The 16,758-nt window shown below is 39.1% G+C and overlaps 2 protein-coding genes across 6 annotated transcripts in view; one reads left to right on the top strand and one right to left on the bottom strand.

The window, feature by feature from the left end:
* The first annotated feature begins 4,553 nt into the window (after window positions 1-4,553).
* Axud1 (AXIN1 up-regulated 1) lies at window positions 4,554-16,228 on the top strand. 5 transcript variants are annotated; one of them, XM_017616411.1, is made up of 6 exons: window positions 4,554-4,741; window positions 5,240-5,485; window positions 9,142-10,003; window positions 12,816-14,086; window positions 14,170-14,766; window positions 14,884-16,228. In XM_017616411.1, the coding sequence occupies exons 3-6, from the start codon at window positions 9,280-9,282 to the stop codon at window positions 16,003-16,005; spliced, it is 3,714 nt and encodes a 1,237-aa protein (XP_017471900.1). In that variant the 5' UTR covers window positions 4,554-4,741; window positions 5,240-5,485; window positions 9,142-9,279; the 3' UTR covers window positions 16,006-16,228. The 5 variants fall into 5 exon arrangements, with proteins under 5 accessions (XP_017471900.1, XP_017471905.1, XP_017471903.1 ...); XM_017616416.1 differs by lacking the exon at window positions 4,554-4,741 and having other exon boundaries at window positions 5,038-5,485; window positions 14,884-15,547; window positions 15,593-16,228; XM_017616414.1 differs by lacking the exon at window positions 4,554-4,741 and adding an exon at window positions 5,049-5,069.
* The window catches only part of LOC108363144 (trans-1,2-dihydrobenzene-1,2-diol dehydrogenase-like), a 35,217-nt gene continuing 25,114 nt past the window's right edge, over window positions 6,656-16,758 (bottom strand). Inside the window, exon 6 of the mRNA XM_017616420.1 lies at window positions 6,656-7,070. The gene's annotated coding sequence lies outside the window, so the exon portion shown is untranslated. The remainder of the gene's footprint in view (window positions 7,071-16,758) is intronic.

Raw genomic sequence — 16,758 nt, 5'->3', positions numbered from 1 at the left:
AACGAACATTAAAATGAAGAAAAAAAAATAAATAAGCTAAAAACTTAATTTCATTAAAAGTATTTTTTTTTTTTGTAGAGCACTAAAATTAAATTTAAAAAGAAAAGAATTAAATCAGTTTTGAAAATGTAATGTATAAAAAAAATTGTTTTTAAAACAATAAAACCTAAAATTACAAAAAAATTGTATAAAAAAGGAAGAAAATGCTGAGTTAATAAAAGAAAAAATAAATTAAAACGAGAAAAATTAGCGAAACAAGTTTATAAAAATTAAATTAAATTAAGAAATATATTTCCTTTTAAAACAAGAAAATTTTTAAATTAAAAATATATGTAAATTGGAGAAAGAAAAAACTACTAACGAAAAAGTTCCTACAAATTTTACGAAATTAAAAAATATTTATTATTGAATTTAAAAAAAAAATTGTAAAAATTCAAATTAATGAAATTAAAAAATTATACATTTTTCTTTTAAAGAAAATAGTATCTAAAATTTAAATTAAAATTTAATTTAAAAATATCAAGGAATTTTAAAAATTAAGAAAGAAAAAAACAATAACAAAAAAGAATATTAGTTCCTAAGAATTTAATGAAATTAAAAAATATATATTATTAAATCAATAAAATCTAAAAAATTAAAAAAACAAATCTTTTAAAAACAATAAAATCTAAATATTTAAAGAAAATTTAATCAAAAATATAAAAAACAAATTAAATTAACAAAAAAGATATCAAGGCGGTGAGGGCGGGCTTAAGTTCGTTTTCGCCACAACTTTCCGTGCTGTTACCATTCAGTAGGGTGAAAAAGTATTCTCAACGTAATTTAAGTACGTTCTGGATAGCGCTCACTAGGTTACCATGGTTGTTCTTACAGGGGTTCGCCCTGGCCTTGAAACCTTCCGTAAGTCGTCTAACTCTCTGGTAAAATTTTCGAGCGTTTTTCCTGTCGGCCAGCATTTCAAGCTCTTCGCTCTCACGTATTTGCCTCTCTCCTTCCTCTTACGGAAAGTACGTGTCGCTACCTTCTTTAGCTTCCGATCGAGCGTGTCCCTGTAGGCGCCATCCATTTTTCTGCAACTTCGTGACATTCCTCATCGTACCAGTTCTTTCTTTCTTTCTTTCGGGCTCGCTTAAATCCGACTACTTCTTCGGCGACGGAACTTAATGAGCTGTAAATGCGGTTCCACTGCTCGCTTATGTCGGTTTGTTGAAGAGTGCTCTCTAGGAGCAGATGTGTGAGCCGAGTGAAGAATAAATTAGGCGTCTGTTGTGATTGCAGCTTTTCGACGTTGAGCGTTACCTACAGTGTTGGACTCACAGAGGCGGGTACGTATCTTGGCTTTAACAAAAAAGTGGTCTGACAATATGATCGATTTGGTTTCTCGTTCTTCGATCTGGAGACAGCCATGTAGCTTGTTGGATATTTTGATGCATGAACCTAGTACTACACACTACCAACCAAGTCGATCGGCCTCAGTTCGTTATCGGACGTTTCGTCGTGGAGGCTTAATTTTCCGACAGTGGCGACAAAGATCGCTTGCCTTGCCCACCTTGGCACTGAAATCGCCAAGCACGATTTTGATATCGTATCAGTGCAGACGTCAAAGAAGATAAACTTGAGTGCCTCGCCCTTATCATCCGTTGGGACGTGGGCGCAGATGAGCGAGATTTTGATGAATTTCGTTTTGATGTGGATTGTGGCAAGACGCGCGTCCGCCGGGGGAACAAATTTACTCTGTGACGGTGGTCTTCCTAAGGACATCAAGCAGACGGGAAGAGGCACCCATTACAGATCCGGGTATTCCAGGTGCATACTCTCAAATCATAGCTGTTTAACCCTTGGCGCGGTCGCCAGTAAAAGAATGAGATCTCATTTGAACTTTTCATTTGGAGGGGTTTTTACATGGCGGAACCTTAGCCTAGCGCATGCGAGGTTTTTCGCCGCGCACGGTACCATTCTCCGCTTGATCTCAATTATTTTTTTTGTTTTTTTTTTTTTAATTTCGTGAAAGTAGGAAATACATATGTATGTATATCTCCTTTACAATCGACGCTTTCGTATTTTCATTTGACCCTTACTAATTTTGATTTGGAAATGGTGTATAATTTTAAAAGCTAAAATGTTTGTATAGACCTTTTGACTACTCACATTAAGTTTTGACTTAATTTTTTTTTTTTTTTTTGGTAAAACTCCACTTCAAGTTCAAAAAATTCAAATATTTTCAAATTGCGTGTTTCGCGTGTTTACGTGTTTCGCGTGATCATTTGAGGGGATTATTTACAAAAAAAAAAAATCTTAAGAAACTATTTTTATTCATAAAAAACCCCATTTTTGGAGGTAATTTCAAATCGGTCCAGCTCACGTAAATCTTAATATTTTCGGAAATATTTTGGTGGAAGCCTTAAAATATAATAGATTTTATAATTCCAATGGAAACACAGTACCGATTTTTTTTTTGTATGGGGAGTGATGCAGTCTAATGAGCAAACATACATCAATTGTAATACGCTTTAAAAATAAACCAAAAAATCCTTGAAAATGTCAATAGCCTTTGTGGTGCGTACCAAAACACAAGCTTACTAAAATTCAATTTAAATTATGCAATTACAAAAACAAAATTCAGCAAACGAAAAAGCGCGCGTAAAATTTGTTTTCTTCTATATATTTCCCTCTGAAATCGAATAGACGAAAATAATTTTGAAACACAAACACGCGCACATACCAAGCCGCTCACTACGTAAAGTATACAAATTTGCAAAGGTGTCAATGTACCTTGCAAAGCTCCGTGATACCGAGCGCGAGTACATGTGCCGCCACGCCTTACTTTACATACATATGTATGTATGTATGTATGTACCTTCATATACATATGTATGTAGCTGATGCCTTACGCACTAACCGCCGCCAGTTACGCTAACGAGATCAATGTCTCCTCTACTGCGGCTCATTTGAATTTGGCAAAAATTAACAAAATCTTCGCGCCAAAACGAAGCGGCAACAATAACACCAACAAGTAAAGCACACGCACCTTGTGCGTCAAGCAACTCCAGTGGCGAGGCAGCCGCTTACGGAAGCTTCAACGCACGTTCCTATATATGTGCATATGTATGTACATAGTACGTTGGTTTCGTGCTTGAATAGTGTAATTAACATTTTTTTTTCTATATAGGCACAATATACACAACACCAACACATTATGTATTTGTTTATAAAGAAAATTCCAATGAGATCAATGATTCCTTGCAAAATACTGAATATTTACAGCGTGGTTGCCTTGAACCCGTTTATACGAAAAACAATACGGTTACACAGTTGCGTAAGTAGAGTTGTTGTTGTATGTACTTAAAATATTTCACTTAGTTTATGGGAAAGCCCTGCGCGATAAAACTACTTTAGTGGAAAACAAATATTTGTTGTTTTGAGAACGTAGTGCCACTGTCCAAGGATCAGTGTGAATGTATACATATGTATATACTTTTAGCCGCTGCTGGTGGTAGCAAGGAAATGCGATGGAAAACCCAAGTGGAGAGGGCTTTAGCTTAACTTGGTATTTCCGATTCGCGTCAGTTGGCTGCAACGAGCAACAACAGCGGCAAACAGCGAGAAAAAGAAGAGCTGCTTTGGTTCATTGCACTTGAACTGAGTTTTTGTGGCGATTATGAATGAGCTTGCTGGGCCTCCATTGAAAATATTATTCACTTCGTATCACAAACTCGACGCTTTATTCAATAATTTAGCGAGCACACAAACTAAAAGACGCCCTTTCTCAATCGCTGCATATTGAATAAATATCGCTTTTTATATTTTCCCCAAATTTTGTGAATTTTACGTGGCTGCTGTTTCACTTTCTAATCACATTTCCGCTAATGTCAAACCAAAGGATTTCCGGACCAATAATGGAAGTCATCAGAATTACCCTGACATCTGTCGGTGAATAGGAGGTGGCTATAAAACTGTTAACCGGTTCCAGTAGGGCACTTTTGGTCCCAAAGTAGCAGCTTCCGGTGCCAGTAGCTTTTGCATTTCAAACCGCTGATTTGGTGTTTGGCTAAGCTAGTCGATTTAGGGTGGTAAGATAAAAAAGAGGTGACCCGATTCAGCAGAGAAAGTGTGAAAAGAATTCTAAGTGGAAAAGATTTGAAAATTGAACTATTTCTCTAAGTATCGAATGCATATGTATATGGACTTTTTTTCGACTTATTACCGGAAGATGTTAACTTAACAAAGGGCAATTCTTTTTGGCACAAAAATTAATTTTTTTCAAAAAGATTTCTAAGTCTAAAGATTTTAAAATTTATTAGTTTAATTACGGCTTTTTTTTGTATTTCAGCTACGATGTGAGATAGTACCTTTCTGTATTAAGTTAAAAAAATCTAATACCAATACCGTTTTGACTTGGAAAATCTGACAAAAATCGGAAAATGTCAATTTTCTTTGTTATAGCATTCTCTGGCCTCGGATTCTGTGTACGGCGAAATACATCCCTGCTTAACCGTTTTATAACGAATGTCATGGTAAGGAAAGCAAAAAACTACGAATGTCAAACGTGAGGGAAACACAATAAAGATGAACCTAAAGCGTAGAAACAGAAAGTGGAAGAGGCAAAAACTACAGAAATGAATAAAGTGGAAATGCGAAGTAGTAGGAAAATTTGTGAAAATTCAAATCCTGCGAATTTCAACGCAAAAATTTGTGGATAAGTGCAAAAGAAAAGCGCAAAAGTGCTATTAAAAAAAGCTAGGTGAGCAAAAACAATTTAAAATAGTAAAACTTTACCTAACAAAGAAAAAGTCGAGCGGCTCAAAATTTCTTCGGTCAAAAAAAGACGACCACAATGAAGAAGCTGTGTGCAAGCCGTAGAAAACTACCATCGGAAAATCTGCGAAGAAATATTCTAATGAAACTGAAACTGTAGCGCAACTGAAACTATTTGAAAATAAACAATTTGTTATAAAATTCAATGAAAACCAAAAAGTCGAAAGCAAAGAAATCATTTCTATTGAAAAAAGAATTAAAAATTTGCGAAAAAGACGGATGCCGTTATTGAAAAAAAAGTGAAACGTCAGAGCGTATGTGAAAAAATTTGTGGTGTGTGAAAATTTTTGACAAAACGCGCAGCAAATGCGTTACAATTTCTTCTTGCCGAATTAGACATTTGGAAATTTTCGCATTTGTTGTAGCGTTTTATAAATATTCCAACCGACGCTAAGCAACTAGTTATTGGAATTCCATAAAATAGCTTAACAGCCGTTTCGCGTTGTGCGAAAGTGTCGCCAGCGTTAGGGGCGCACAAGGCAAACGAAAAAGAATAGCCGCAGACATCTGCCCATGATTTGATTAAAAATTTGCTGGCATGAGCTGTACTACTAAAGGTCACCATATCGTGTTGCTGATTTAACAAGAGGATTACAAATACAATATATCTATATATATATATATATATATATCTGGATCGTGGAAGGAATACTTCATAGGCTCTACAAAGGTCAGTTTCAGCAAAATTTATTAAGTAATGTAGTATCGTGCATTGGATTAATTAGTAATTGGTAACCAATACGAATACATTTTAAAAACTTTCTTTTCAGTTAAATATGCTTCAATCTGTCTATAAAGGTTCTAGTTTTTCGGTAGGTACCACCATAAATTTGAAGGAACAGCCTTTGAAGTTCACCACAAAGTAGGGGCTAATGCCTACATTTTTGGTCACGATCTTATCTGATCATTTTAAACTTGGTGGAAATACTCATTGAGTGTGTAAAATGAGCACCTCAATGCATTAAAAAGTAATATATATTTATATGAGTAGCCCTCTTTTGTCATGCAAGCAAATGTTTATATAACCTGAAGTAATGGAGAAGCAACGAACTAAGAGAGGGAATCAGTATAGGTAGTACTTACTTAATCATAACGATTATTTCAAATGGAAAAAAATTTGTTACAGCTTAATCTCTAAATCCTATCCAAAACAAAGCACAATTCGATTCTAACAACTTTTTAAATCGGTTTATTAACATCTCTAAAATTGTTCTTGTTGTTATTTAAATTGTATTTTAAAATACTTTACTCTCAAAACATTAATTTCTTTGCTGTATCAAATGTCATCGACTTGAGGCTACCTTACCTAACCTGAAAACTTATTCCTATTTAAATTCATACATACCTTGTCAACTTCAAACTGACTATCATAGTCTGCCTACAAGATAAAGCCTGGGATTTCATCTGCACAACTATGTAGTAAATTATTGGAATAATTCATACCGATTGTGTGATTCACAGTTGGTGATATTAATGAAGTTGTTCTCGAAGAAGATGGCGCCTGAAGAGGGAAAAAAGTAACAAGTCATAAAGCTATTAAAAAATTAAACAATTCCCCATAAGTACATGTAATATACGGTTGGAACAAGAAAAAACAAAGTAGTTCCTTAGCTCAAAGTACAAATTATCACAGTTACCAAATTTATCAAAAACCAAAATATTTACCTATTAAAATTTCAAATCAGTTCTTCAAGTAATTTTAATTTATAAATATGTATTTTTTTATTTTTTAGTTTACGTCGATATTACTAATATCATCATAAATTTTGATGGGTATCCACATGCACCGGTTAGTTTGAAATCAAAAACACTATCGCTTTCAAATCCTAACAAGCCTTTGTCAAAGCTTTGCAAGAAAAATGTGCATATGTGCGTGACTAATTCAACTCTTCGAATTTATTATTATTATTTATTTTATTAAAATTGTCACAGTGTTAATATCTCTTATATCTATTTACATTTTTTACAATTTTACTCGACAATCAATATTAATTATTAATTTTTTTTCCTTAGTATAATAGCACAAAAGGCTACATACACGAATATAAACTAACTACAAACAAAAATCCATAAGAAAAAATAAATCTAAAACAATATACACATACATAGTTTATTACCTGCTACTCCTGCCAACGATATGGTTCCATTAAGCTCCCTATCGCCGCCCACTTCATGTGTATATGTTCGCCTTTACCGAATCTCAAACTCAAGTTGTTTATTGTATCCAATTTTTCCCTGCGCACGAAACAATGCAACTACAAAAAACGAAGGAAAAGCAGCAAAGAAATGCATAAACAGTGAGTGTCAAAGCTGTTTTAGCTGCAGCAGCAGTTATAATTTCTTCAATATAGTAGAAACTAAACTTACATACATAAACATATCTAATAGCAGCTTGCCGCCTCAATCTGCCCACTTAATGTACATTTTACACGCTCGTCACCACACGTACACCACGGCAACGCCATCATTGGCGCGCAACTCATCCACACTTACCCTACAATTTGTGCATTGCCCACTTTTGACTATTTATCCGTGCAATCATTGTAGCTATCACTAGACTGCTACTATCATCAGCAACGTTGACAGTGTATCGCAAACGTTATTTGTATTTCCTTATTTTAAAGGTCTTGAGTGTGTACTCCCACTCACAGGTGTATACATACATATTTATGTTTTTACATACATACATACATTCGTATGTTGTAAATGCAGCTACGTTTACTTTATGAATGTATGCATATGCTTATGAATGTATGTATGCACTTTGCTATTGCATTCACTTTTTATTTTGTTCTGTTGTGTAGTGAAATTTACTCATACGCCATGTTCATTATTTTCTCACTTTTATGCTTTTTGAAAAGGATGTATAATTTTTACGCTACGTAGTATTTCGTTAAATATACATATATAGATATATCTATCCGTGTATGTATGTATGTATGTTGCTAGTTATGTACATATGTATGTATGTATATATGCACATTTGTCCCTTTATTTGAGGGTTCTTTATGCGCTGAAAGGCACTTAAATTAATTAATTACAGAGCATATGAAGCTTACTAAAAGTTTTTAATACATAGTTTTACTAAGTAAATATTTTATGGGTGCTTTGAGTTACATGTTCATACATATTGTCGTTTAAAGTACAAAACCGCGTATCGTCATTCTGCAAAACCGCGTAACTGACATTGGCTGCCAAAAATGCGATTTGCTCACACATGTTCTTGGCTCAATCCTTATCCATTCGTCCTGAAATATACTAGCCAGAAATGCGATTGCTTTATAAAAAAGAGAATCATTTTGAAATATGAGTGTTTTTACGCTCTAAAAAATAATTTCTACAACTTCACATACGAGGTTTTGCATTTTGCTGTTACGCGGTTTTGCATTTTGTTGATACACGGTTTTGCACTTTAAACGACGATATGTACATATGTATATATTTGCCTTTTAACAAACAAAAAAATAACAACTTTAAAGCGCGCGCTTCTAAAGTCCATAGGGCCGACAAGTAAAAGTAAATGGCTATCATATATTTCTGCTCTACACTGAAACGTTCCCGTCGAAGCAAAATGTATTCTGGGGCCACCGTTAGTGGGGCTTAACCACATCGTGGGCGGCGTCTCCCCACTTTTATTTAATTTCTCTAAATCGAAAGTCTCTTCGCCATCTGAGAGCATTTCCTTGATCTCATAGGCGTAGGGTTGTTCGTTTTTCGCGTCGGGTGATTGCATTGAGCTTTCCAGCTTCTACCTTGCATAAAACCCAAAACTGCAGAATCAATTTTTTTTATCGTTCCCTACGTAACTGGAACAACCCAGATTTATATAGGCACATATATCTGGTCATGAACGGCACCCCAGCATCACTCCATAAAAACTCTTTGGGGAATTTGTATGCTGTTACAACAACAACCACAATCATTTTTTATCACCTGAAAGTAGGAGGTAAAGCTGAACTTGTCGAGTTGTATAATCGTTGGCCAAATCTTCAAACTCTAGGTCGTATTGGTTTCGACATCCGGAATGTCGTGGAAACGTTTCGCGAAAAGGCTTGTGCATGGATGTCTTTTGAGCTGCCAGTAATTTCCTTCTTCCTTTTTTTCTAAAAAGCGAAATGCATGTGTATTAACAAAAAAATTCTAAATTAAAAAAAAAAACGTTTAATCATTTTTGTATAACCTTCATTGTATAATCAGCGCTACTGTTTTTGATTGATTTTTCTAGCTTCTTGAACTAAGACAGTTTTGTCTAATCCTTTATTATTTTATTTATTTATTATTTGGTAGCAAATCTTTTACCAAATTCTTCTTTCACATTCTTTTCAGATGCATTTAATCTTGTGTAAAATTCCGAACAAATTTCCAAAATCTCACTCACTCCGGCAACCACCGCACGCGCTTCCGCGAGGCTGTTGCATTGCTAGCCGCTGAGGCAGAATTAACAGCAATTCTCTCGCAGATAGAATGTTCAGACCAATCAAGAACTTCATCAACTATATACAGAAGAATGCAAGCGGCAGCGCAATTTTTGGTAATACTACAACAGGAGCTGACAACGAAACAGTACGTGGCGCTGAAGAAATCGGCATCGAAGCAACAAAAGTAATTTGCGAACAAAGTGAAGTAACAAGAGGTGAAAGCGAGAAGATTTACGCTAAAGAAAGCAGTATTTCCAAAGTTATAATTAATCCAAGAGAGCATAAAGAAATGAAGCGTATACAAGTGAATAAGATGAATTGTGTTAATGGAAAAAGCGACCCGGGGCAAGTGGTTAACGCTAAAGAACTGAATGGCGTTGGCGGGGACGTTGCTGCATACGCTGGCGATGACACCGACGATGATATTGAATTGCAAATTAAAAGCAGTGTTATGCTGCGGGCACCACTAAAACGTGTCTCTGTGGTGGAAAACCTAACAGATGAAGTGGATGCAGATGACGTCGAGAGTTTGGAGCTAAACCGGTCACAGGGCTCAATATACGATCATAGTGATGGCATTGAAGTTGATTCACAAGATGAATATGATGACTATCCACGTGAAGGTGCTGAAGCAATTTCAGTGCTAAGTGATGATGGCACTACTGCTGGTGGTGGAGAAGATACTGCTGAGGATGACTTTGTCACGGAGGAGGAAGATGCTGAAGATACATTTTTGAATTTGCCAAGTTATCAGGAGCACCGATTCGAAGGTAAGTGCAAGCTTTTATGGAAGTTTAAACACAAGGCTTGTTCTGAGAAGAATAATTTTGAGAAGATCTACCGCAAAGTTTTGCAACATTTTTGGCTCAACCAACAAAATGGTCTAAGGGCATGGTGAAGTAATTGGAGCGAGAAGAAAGATGTTGGCACTGTTGAACGAAGACAAGAATCGTTGGCTCGTTTCTGGCGAAAACTCGCAGCAGAGTTTTTATGCATTTTTTATTTTCTTTTTACTCGGGCTGACATTTAGTCAAACCTCAGACCAGAAACCACACGGTTTGTGGCCTCCAATTAATTGGCGCCCCGTATCACCCATTGAGTGTCCTTGTTTCCATGGGGAACTTCTGAGCCTTTCTCCTCCTCAATCTTCATTCCGCTCCCATTTCCATGCAAGAGCTAACCACAAATAATGTGCTCCGTAGAGATCGTCTTATCGATGCAGACATCATACGCAAGGCTACCATCCTAGATTGTCACGCGATGTGGAGCTCAATATATTTAATTGTTTATTTTAGTCTTTGGATACAAATTATTCTTACAGAGTAACACTAGTTAACCTTCCGTTACTAACATGCCGTCTCACCGTTCGAACACATTCTTAAAGCTTTCTGTACGACAGAGTTGAGCTTTTTGATCTTTTTTTTTTCTTTATCTTTCGGTTGATCTTGTTGATGTCGGTGTAGATTTTGTTGCTAATTCTAAATCAACTGCTAAGTAGAGCTAGAGCCCTCTCTTTCTCACTTCGGGTGAAGCTTTCATCTGGTTGTTTTATTGCCATATTTCTCTTGGCTTCGCGAATCTCTTTGTTGTAGATGGGTTGGGCTGATGAGTAGTCGTCCCAGTTCCCAGTCCGTTTTGCCCGCTTAAAGAGTTTCCTGACCTCTTTCCGGCGAGCTGAGAAGTTGAAGTTCTACCATGGCTTACTTTTTCGACCCTTTGATCCTGCTAGTCGGCAGCTGGATACATAAAGAGTTGCTTATTGCCTCTTTTAAGCTGTCAACCTTTGCCTCCAGTTCCAACCATCCCTTCAACCTGTTCTCTAACTTTATGGCGCTTAAGTTGAATTATAAAAAGTTATGATAACTAACCCATTTAGTCTTCCTAGGATTCCTACTGAGCGTACCTCTGTTCCTAGATGCCCTATAGGGAGAACTGTATGATTCTGTAATCCGACATCGAGCGTAGAGACTCTCCAGTCTGAGAATCCCAAGAGTAATATCTACAACTTCCTCTCTTACACTAGTTACGAAAGTGGGCTTGCTACCTGCATTGAAGATGCTAAGGTCTTTATTTAATATAAATTCTAGTAATCTCTCACTTGTTGTCAGTGCTAACCCCACTGCACACTGTGCGCGTTGGTATCGCACCTAATGACCAATGGGAGGCACATCTTTTCGCTGTATTCTACCAGTCTCTTAATTTCCTCTGGCGGTGGATGGCGGATTGGCCTGCAAAGTAGGCCAACGCGAATATTAACGCTCGTGATTGCCCGCAAAGATCTGTCGTTATTTGGATAGCCACCAAATCTCTAGTCATAAACTCGGAAATGTAGAAATAGTTAATTTCCTTTTTTAGCATTACAAAAGCTTTGGGGTTATCGGATGATAAATCCCAGATTACCTTATTAAATCAGCGGCGACCTTTTTACCATCTGACACAGGAGTTCAAGGTACTAAAATCCACTTTCAACAACTCGGTATTTCTAGCGGTTATATCAATATAAAACCCTGCCATTGTCCGGAGGTTATGTAGATGGTTGGAAAGACGAGTTTCCAATCCGCGCTATACTTTTTGGGTTACTCCATATCTTCATATCTCCTTTGTGGCCGAAAAGGCCTAGTTTCCAATCCGCTCATTTTTTGTTTATTATCTAAGGTTTTTAATGTGCTCTAGGTAGTCGAAAAGGCCGAGTTTCCGATCCACGTAGTCTCGTTATCTTGGTGGTGGGAAAGGCCTAGTTTCCAATCCACGCTATTGTTCATACATCACTATCTTATAGGCTGGGTACTACAATAGTCATATAGCAGCCGCTTAAAAAGAGTGATAGTATCACAATTTTTTATAGCATCTAGTAATTCATTAAAGGACTTTATTAAAAATATTTTTTTTTGTCCACTTCCGTTCTATGAATCGGGAGTCTGAAGCTGTTATTCTCTCTGAGATTATCGCTAAGATAATCCGGCAGGTTGCCCTTTTTAATATTGTACACAAGTTTCATAGCATGGTAAAAAATTTGTTGCTTCACGCTTAACCAATTCAAGTTGTAAAGCTCAGAGCCAAAACAGGGATGTACAATCGCCTGCCATCAGCACTTGTGGCAAAGACAAGGAAACGCTGTTTTGTTGTCAACATACGAGGCATTTGGTCGGTCGGGTTTAAATTATACTGCGCCAATTTGGTCTCCGCAGACTAGCAGAACACAGTCGATGTAGCGGCGGCCTTGACAGAACGACATTCATTGAGAGGCTAACGCCACCGCCATTCACTGTAGAAGAAGCTTCAGATGTCTTGAACTAATGGAGTATAGCCCGCATTACGCAAACCATTTTCTCACATGCCCCGTGAACCCGTTCTACAAACACCTCCCGAAATTTGGTCCGATCCGAGCGAATACCCGCGGCGCTTCAGATTGAAATGTGGGAGCCGCTGAACAGGCTTTAAAAAGCTCAAGCACCTACCCTAAATCCCGTCCCTAGTTCCTATCGTTTGCTATTTATCCCCAAAATTTGAAAAATAAAATAAAATAAAAAAAATTAAAAACCACGCCTTTACATTTCTTCCAATTTTCTTTATACATTTTAGACAGTGAAATCATCGTGCTCAACGATGTCGATGTGAACTCCTCAATTGCTTCCGATGCGCCCTCCGAGGATCCGCTGGCCATCGACGACTTTACACAGCCGTCGATTTCGGCCAATAAGGATAGTTCAAATCCGTTAGATTCCTCCACCAATGATGAGGCTTCCACTAGCGCCGATTTACTATGGATCAATATCGATGAATTAAAGACAAATACTACAACGCCAAATGCAGAAAAAGACTTACTAACCGAGCCGCAATTAATACACACGCCCACAAGCACGCCACAGCGGCAGCTTACGGCTAATGTAGTCAAAGAGAAGCGCAATAGCTCCGGCGGCAGCGCAAACAGCAGCAATAATGCTGCAACAACAACACTAAACACTCAAGGTGATGAACATGCGGAAGAGATACGCAGCGATGGTTCCGATTCAGGGCTGGGCAGCGAGACATCCACGCTCCAGACGACACTGGCCAGCCTGGGAGACACTAGCCACTTGACGGCGCCCAGCGGTAATAGTGCCACAAATACGCCCACTGGTGGCAAAACGAAAACAAGCGCAAGTAATAGCTGCAGCACCGGCGACACTGCTTCCAATTTAACAGTAACAGATGGTGTGGCAGGCACTTCCAGCGCAATTGTGCCTGTTGCTGTCACTGTTGCATTGCCGCCGCTGGCGGCGGTCGCAAAGCCGTTGCGTTCAAATTTGAAACGTCGCCTCGATGAGGAAGAGGCACTTGTCGACGCTGCACAACAAACTCAGCTCGCAACCACTGGCGGCTCACAAGTTAAAAAACCTAAGCGTTCCATTAATTTTGAAAACGTACAAGTTTACTATTTTCCAAGACAACAAGGTTTCGGTTGTGTGCCCTCAGCGGGCGGTTGTACGCTGGGCATGGGTGCACGCCATATTGGCTTTAAAACGCTAACACTAGCAGAACATGCGGCTGAGTTGCGGCGCGCGCATCGCCTACAATTACAGGAAATCAACCCGCGGGGCTCATCCAGCGACGACAGTGAGGAGTCCGAGGAGGATTACCTAAGTGAGGGCAGCGGCTCCGATTTGGATGCCGAGTCGAATGGGTTTCTACAGCCAGTGTCGCCGAAACAGCGACGCGCTCTGCTTAAAGCAGCTGGCGTACGCAAAATTGACGCTGCCGAGAAGATTGAATGTCGCGACATACGAAACTCGCGTGAGGTGTGCGGCTGCACGTGTGTGGAATTCTGTGATCCGGAAACTTGTGCCTGCAGTCAAGCGGGAATTAAGTGTCAGGTGAGTTGTAGATGAATGGGCAAGTGAATGCTTCGCCAATATTATTATTACTTGTTATCTAAACTTATGCTCACTCGTAACAGGTCGATCGCGCCATGTTTCCTTGCGGTTGTACACGCGATGCATGCGGCAATACAGTGGGCCGCGTCGAATTTAATCCCACGCGTGTACGCACACATTTCATACACACTATCATGCGACTGGAGATGGAAAATCGTCAACAGCAAAATCCGCCACTCTGCAGTACTGTCAGCAGCTATAGCTTGGCAACCGCCTGTGCCACAACTGCTACCGCTGTGGGTCCACCGCTCGCAAACACCCTACCGCCGACGCCATCGTACGCCAATAATTTACCCGGCAGTTACTATGCCATGCAAACACAATCAAATTACAGTTCCGGTTATGCTTCGCCCGCATATCCCAGCGAACCGGCGGCCAATTACTATCAGCAACAGAGCAGCAGCTCTGCACACTACAGTGCTGTGAGCACAACTGAGCAGCAAAGCTATCAACTAGACACTTTAGATGCGGCAAATTTATTCACCGGTCCCGCTACTGCCACACCGGTGTACGGCGAAATGGTGCCAGCCTATAGCAGCGCAGTTGGCGTGGCGGCAAGTACTGCCACTGTAAGCGCTTATCACCAGAATATCAACTATTCGGCAGTGCAGCAAACGCAGGTTGGTACTTATGCCGAGCGTAACTCCTTTTACGTAGTTCTGTGACTTTTGTTCTGCTACCTGCAGCCCTTCCTTAATTACAATTTGAAACTTATCTTATATTTTTTCCAATTGCAGGTCTCCACTTTCACCGCCTATCAGCAAACATCTAGCGCAGCTTATCTACCACAGCACAGCCAGCAGAGCGCCACTACGACAGCTGCAGCTGCGACCACACACTCTACGCTGCCACCGCCGACCACATTCAGTTCGTGCGCCGTGCCCTCGCTTCCACCATACGGCACTGCTACCACAACAGCAGCAGCGGCACAGTATCAAGACACCAGCAGCTATGCGCTTGTCGGCACCACAGCGCCCAGCTGCATCAGCATTGATGACAGTGGTGGCCGTGAGCTCGTTGAATGCGCTACAGAAGTTGACATTGGAAATGTCGACTGCGGCGCCACTAACACCAGCGATAACAGCAGCGCTGCCAAAACCACCACAATCGAAATCACTTCCTGCAGCAGCAGCAACAGCAATCGAATGCTTGCCGCTAAAGATAGTATCGGTGACATCAGTGGCTTCGGCGACAACGGCACTGGCTCTGACAGCAGCTTCATACAACTTAGCACACCTATTTCCAGTGCAGCGCGGCTCTCACAAATCAATGATTTACTACTGCAAAATCGCCATACAACGGCCACGCTTGTGGCTATCTCGCAAACGTCTTGTTTGAGCGTTAGTGCTCGCACTAGTACAAGTACGCTCATAAGCAGCCGCAGCGTTACTACCGATTGTGATTACAATGACAGCAGCAGTCAAGATGCTGAACCGGAACAAAAAGAGGAGGAAGAACAAGAAGAAGATGAAACTGAAGATGAACTTGAGGAAAAGGTGGCCGATGAGGTTGCAGCAAAAGACGAAAAAACGCTAATCACAGAGTCACAATACTCAGGAGATGATGAAAATGGCGGCGAAAAGACCGCGCTGCAACCGGCAGCAGTTGCAGTCGCAGAAACCGAACCGACACCTGCTGCCAGCGAAAATCCTGGCATCAATGACGATACAGTGGAGAAGCCAAGTGGTGGATCAGCTGCCACTACGTGCGCAGGCACTGAAAAAGCAAATGTCACGCCTAGCAGTGTTGTTGCATTAGTCGCTGATAACTGCGCAGTTAGTGGTGTTAGCGCTGCTGCAATCACAACTACTGTCACTGCCAATACTGACACAAGCGCAGTGGATTCGGCGTGCAAATAAATTGCGAAAAAGGATGACTTTGTAACAACCAGGCACACACACATTCATCTTCACACGACGCTCGCTATAAACAAACATAACATAAATTCATATAAACAGTTGCACAGGCGTTGCGCTGCATCATGCAACGCTACGCTATGCTTCTTTCTACTACATTGTTAGCAATTTTAAGGAGAAGACTTGATTTTTATTAGCATATAACTAAGCGTAAAACTGAAGTAAACGAAGGAAAAGCAGACAGAAATGCAGAGAATAAAGATGAAATATAAGAAATGTTAAGCGGAGTTACATATGTAAGTGAATTACCCACACACACAATTTATAAAATATTTAATATTAATAAAAAAAGAATCAAAATAAACACAAAACAAAAAGAAAATGTATGCATAAGCTGACGAGCTAGCAGCCGTATGAATAAATGAATTTTTTGTAGTAAAGCAGCGGCAGCGTATTAGCAGCTAGCTCGCTCCAATGAGTTAATGTAAATTTCATGTTTTTGCTTTGTTGCATAACTTCCATGAAAACTAAAAACTTGTGTATAGAATTTGTATAAAAACACCTACACACATACAGACACACAATGGAAAATTGCAACAAATATCAATTAACAGTTTTTTTCTTTTAAATATTAATGCATACATACTTACTATAATAGTGTTAATCAATGTATAATACAAGTTAATGATATATTCATTTTAAACTATGCCTAAATATACACTTACTACATAATATGTAATTGTCGTATGTTCAAAC

Source organism: Rhagoletis zephyria, unplaced genomic scaffold (assembly GCF_001687245.7).
Source record: "Rhagoletis zephyria isolate East Lansing unplaced genomic scaffold, Rhagoletis_zephyria_1.1 Rzeph_scaffold_01202, whole genome shotgun sequence".
Lineage (NCBI taxonomy): Eukaryota > Metazoa > Arthropoda > Insecta > Diptera > Tephritidae > Rhagoletis > Rhagoletis zephyria.
The sequence above is the reverse complement of the archived record's forward strand: the minus strand, read 5'-3'. Positions and strand labels throughout refer to the sequence as shown.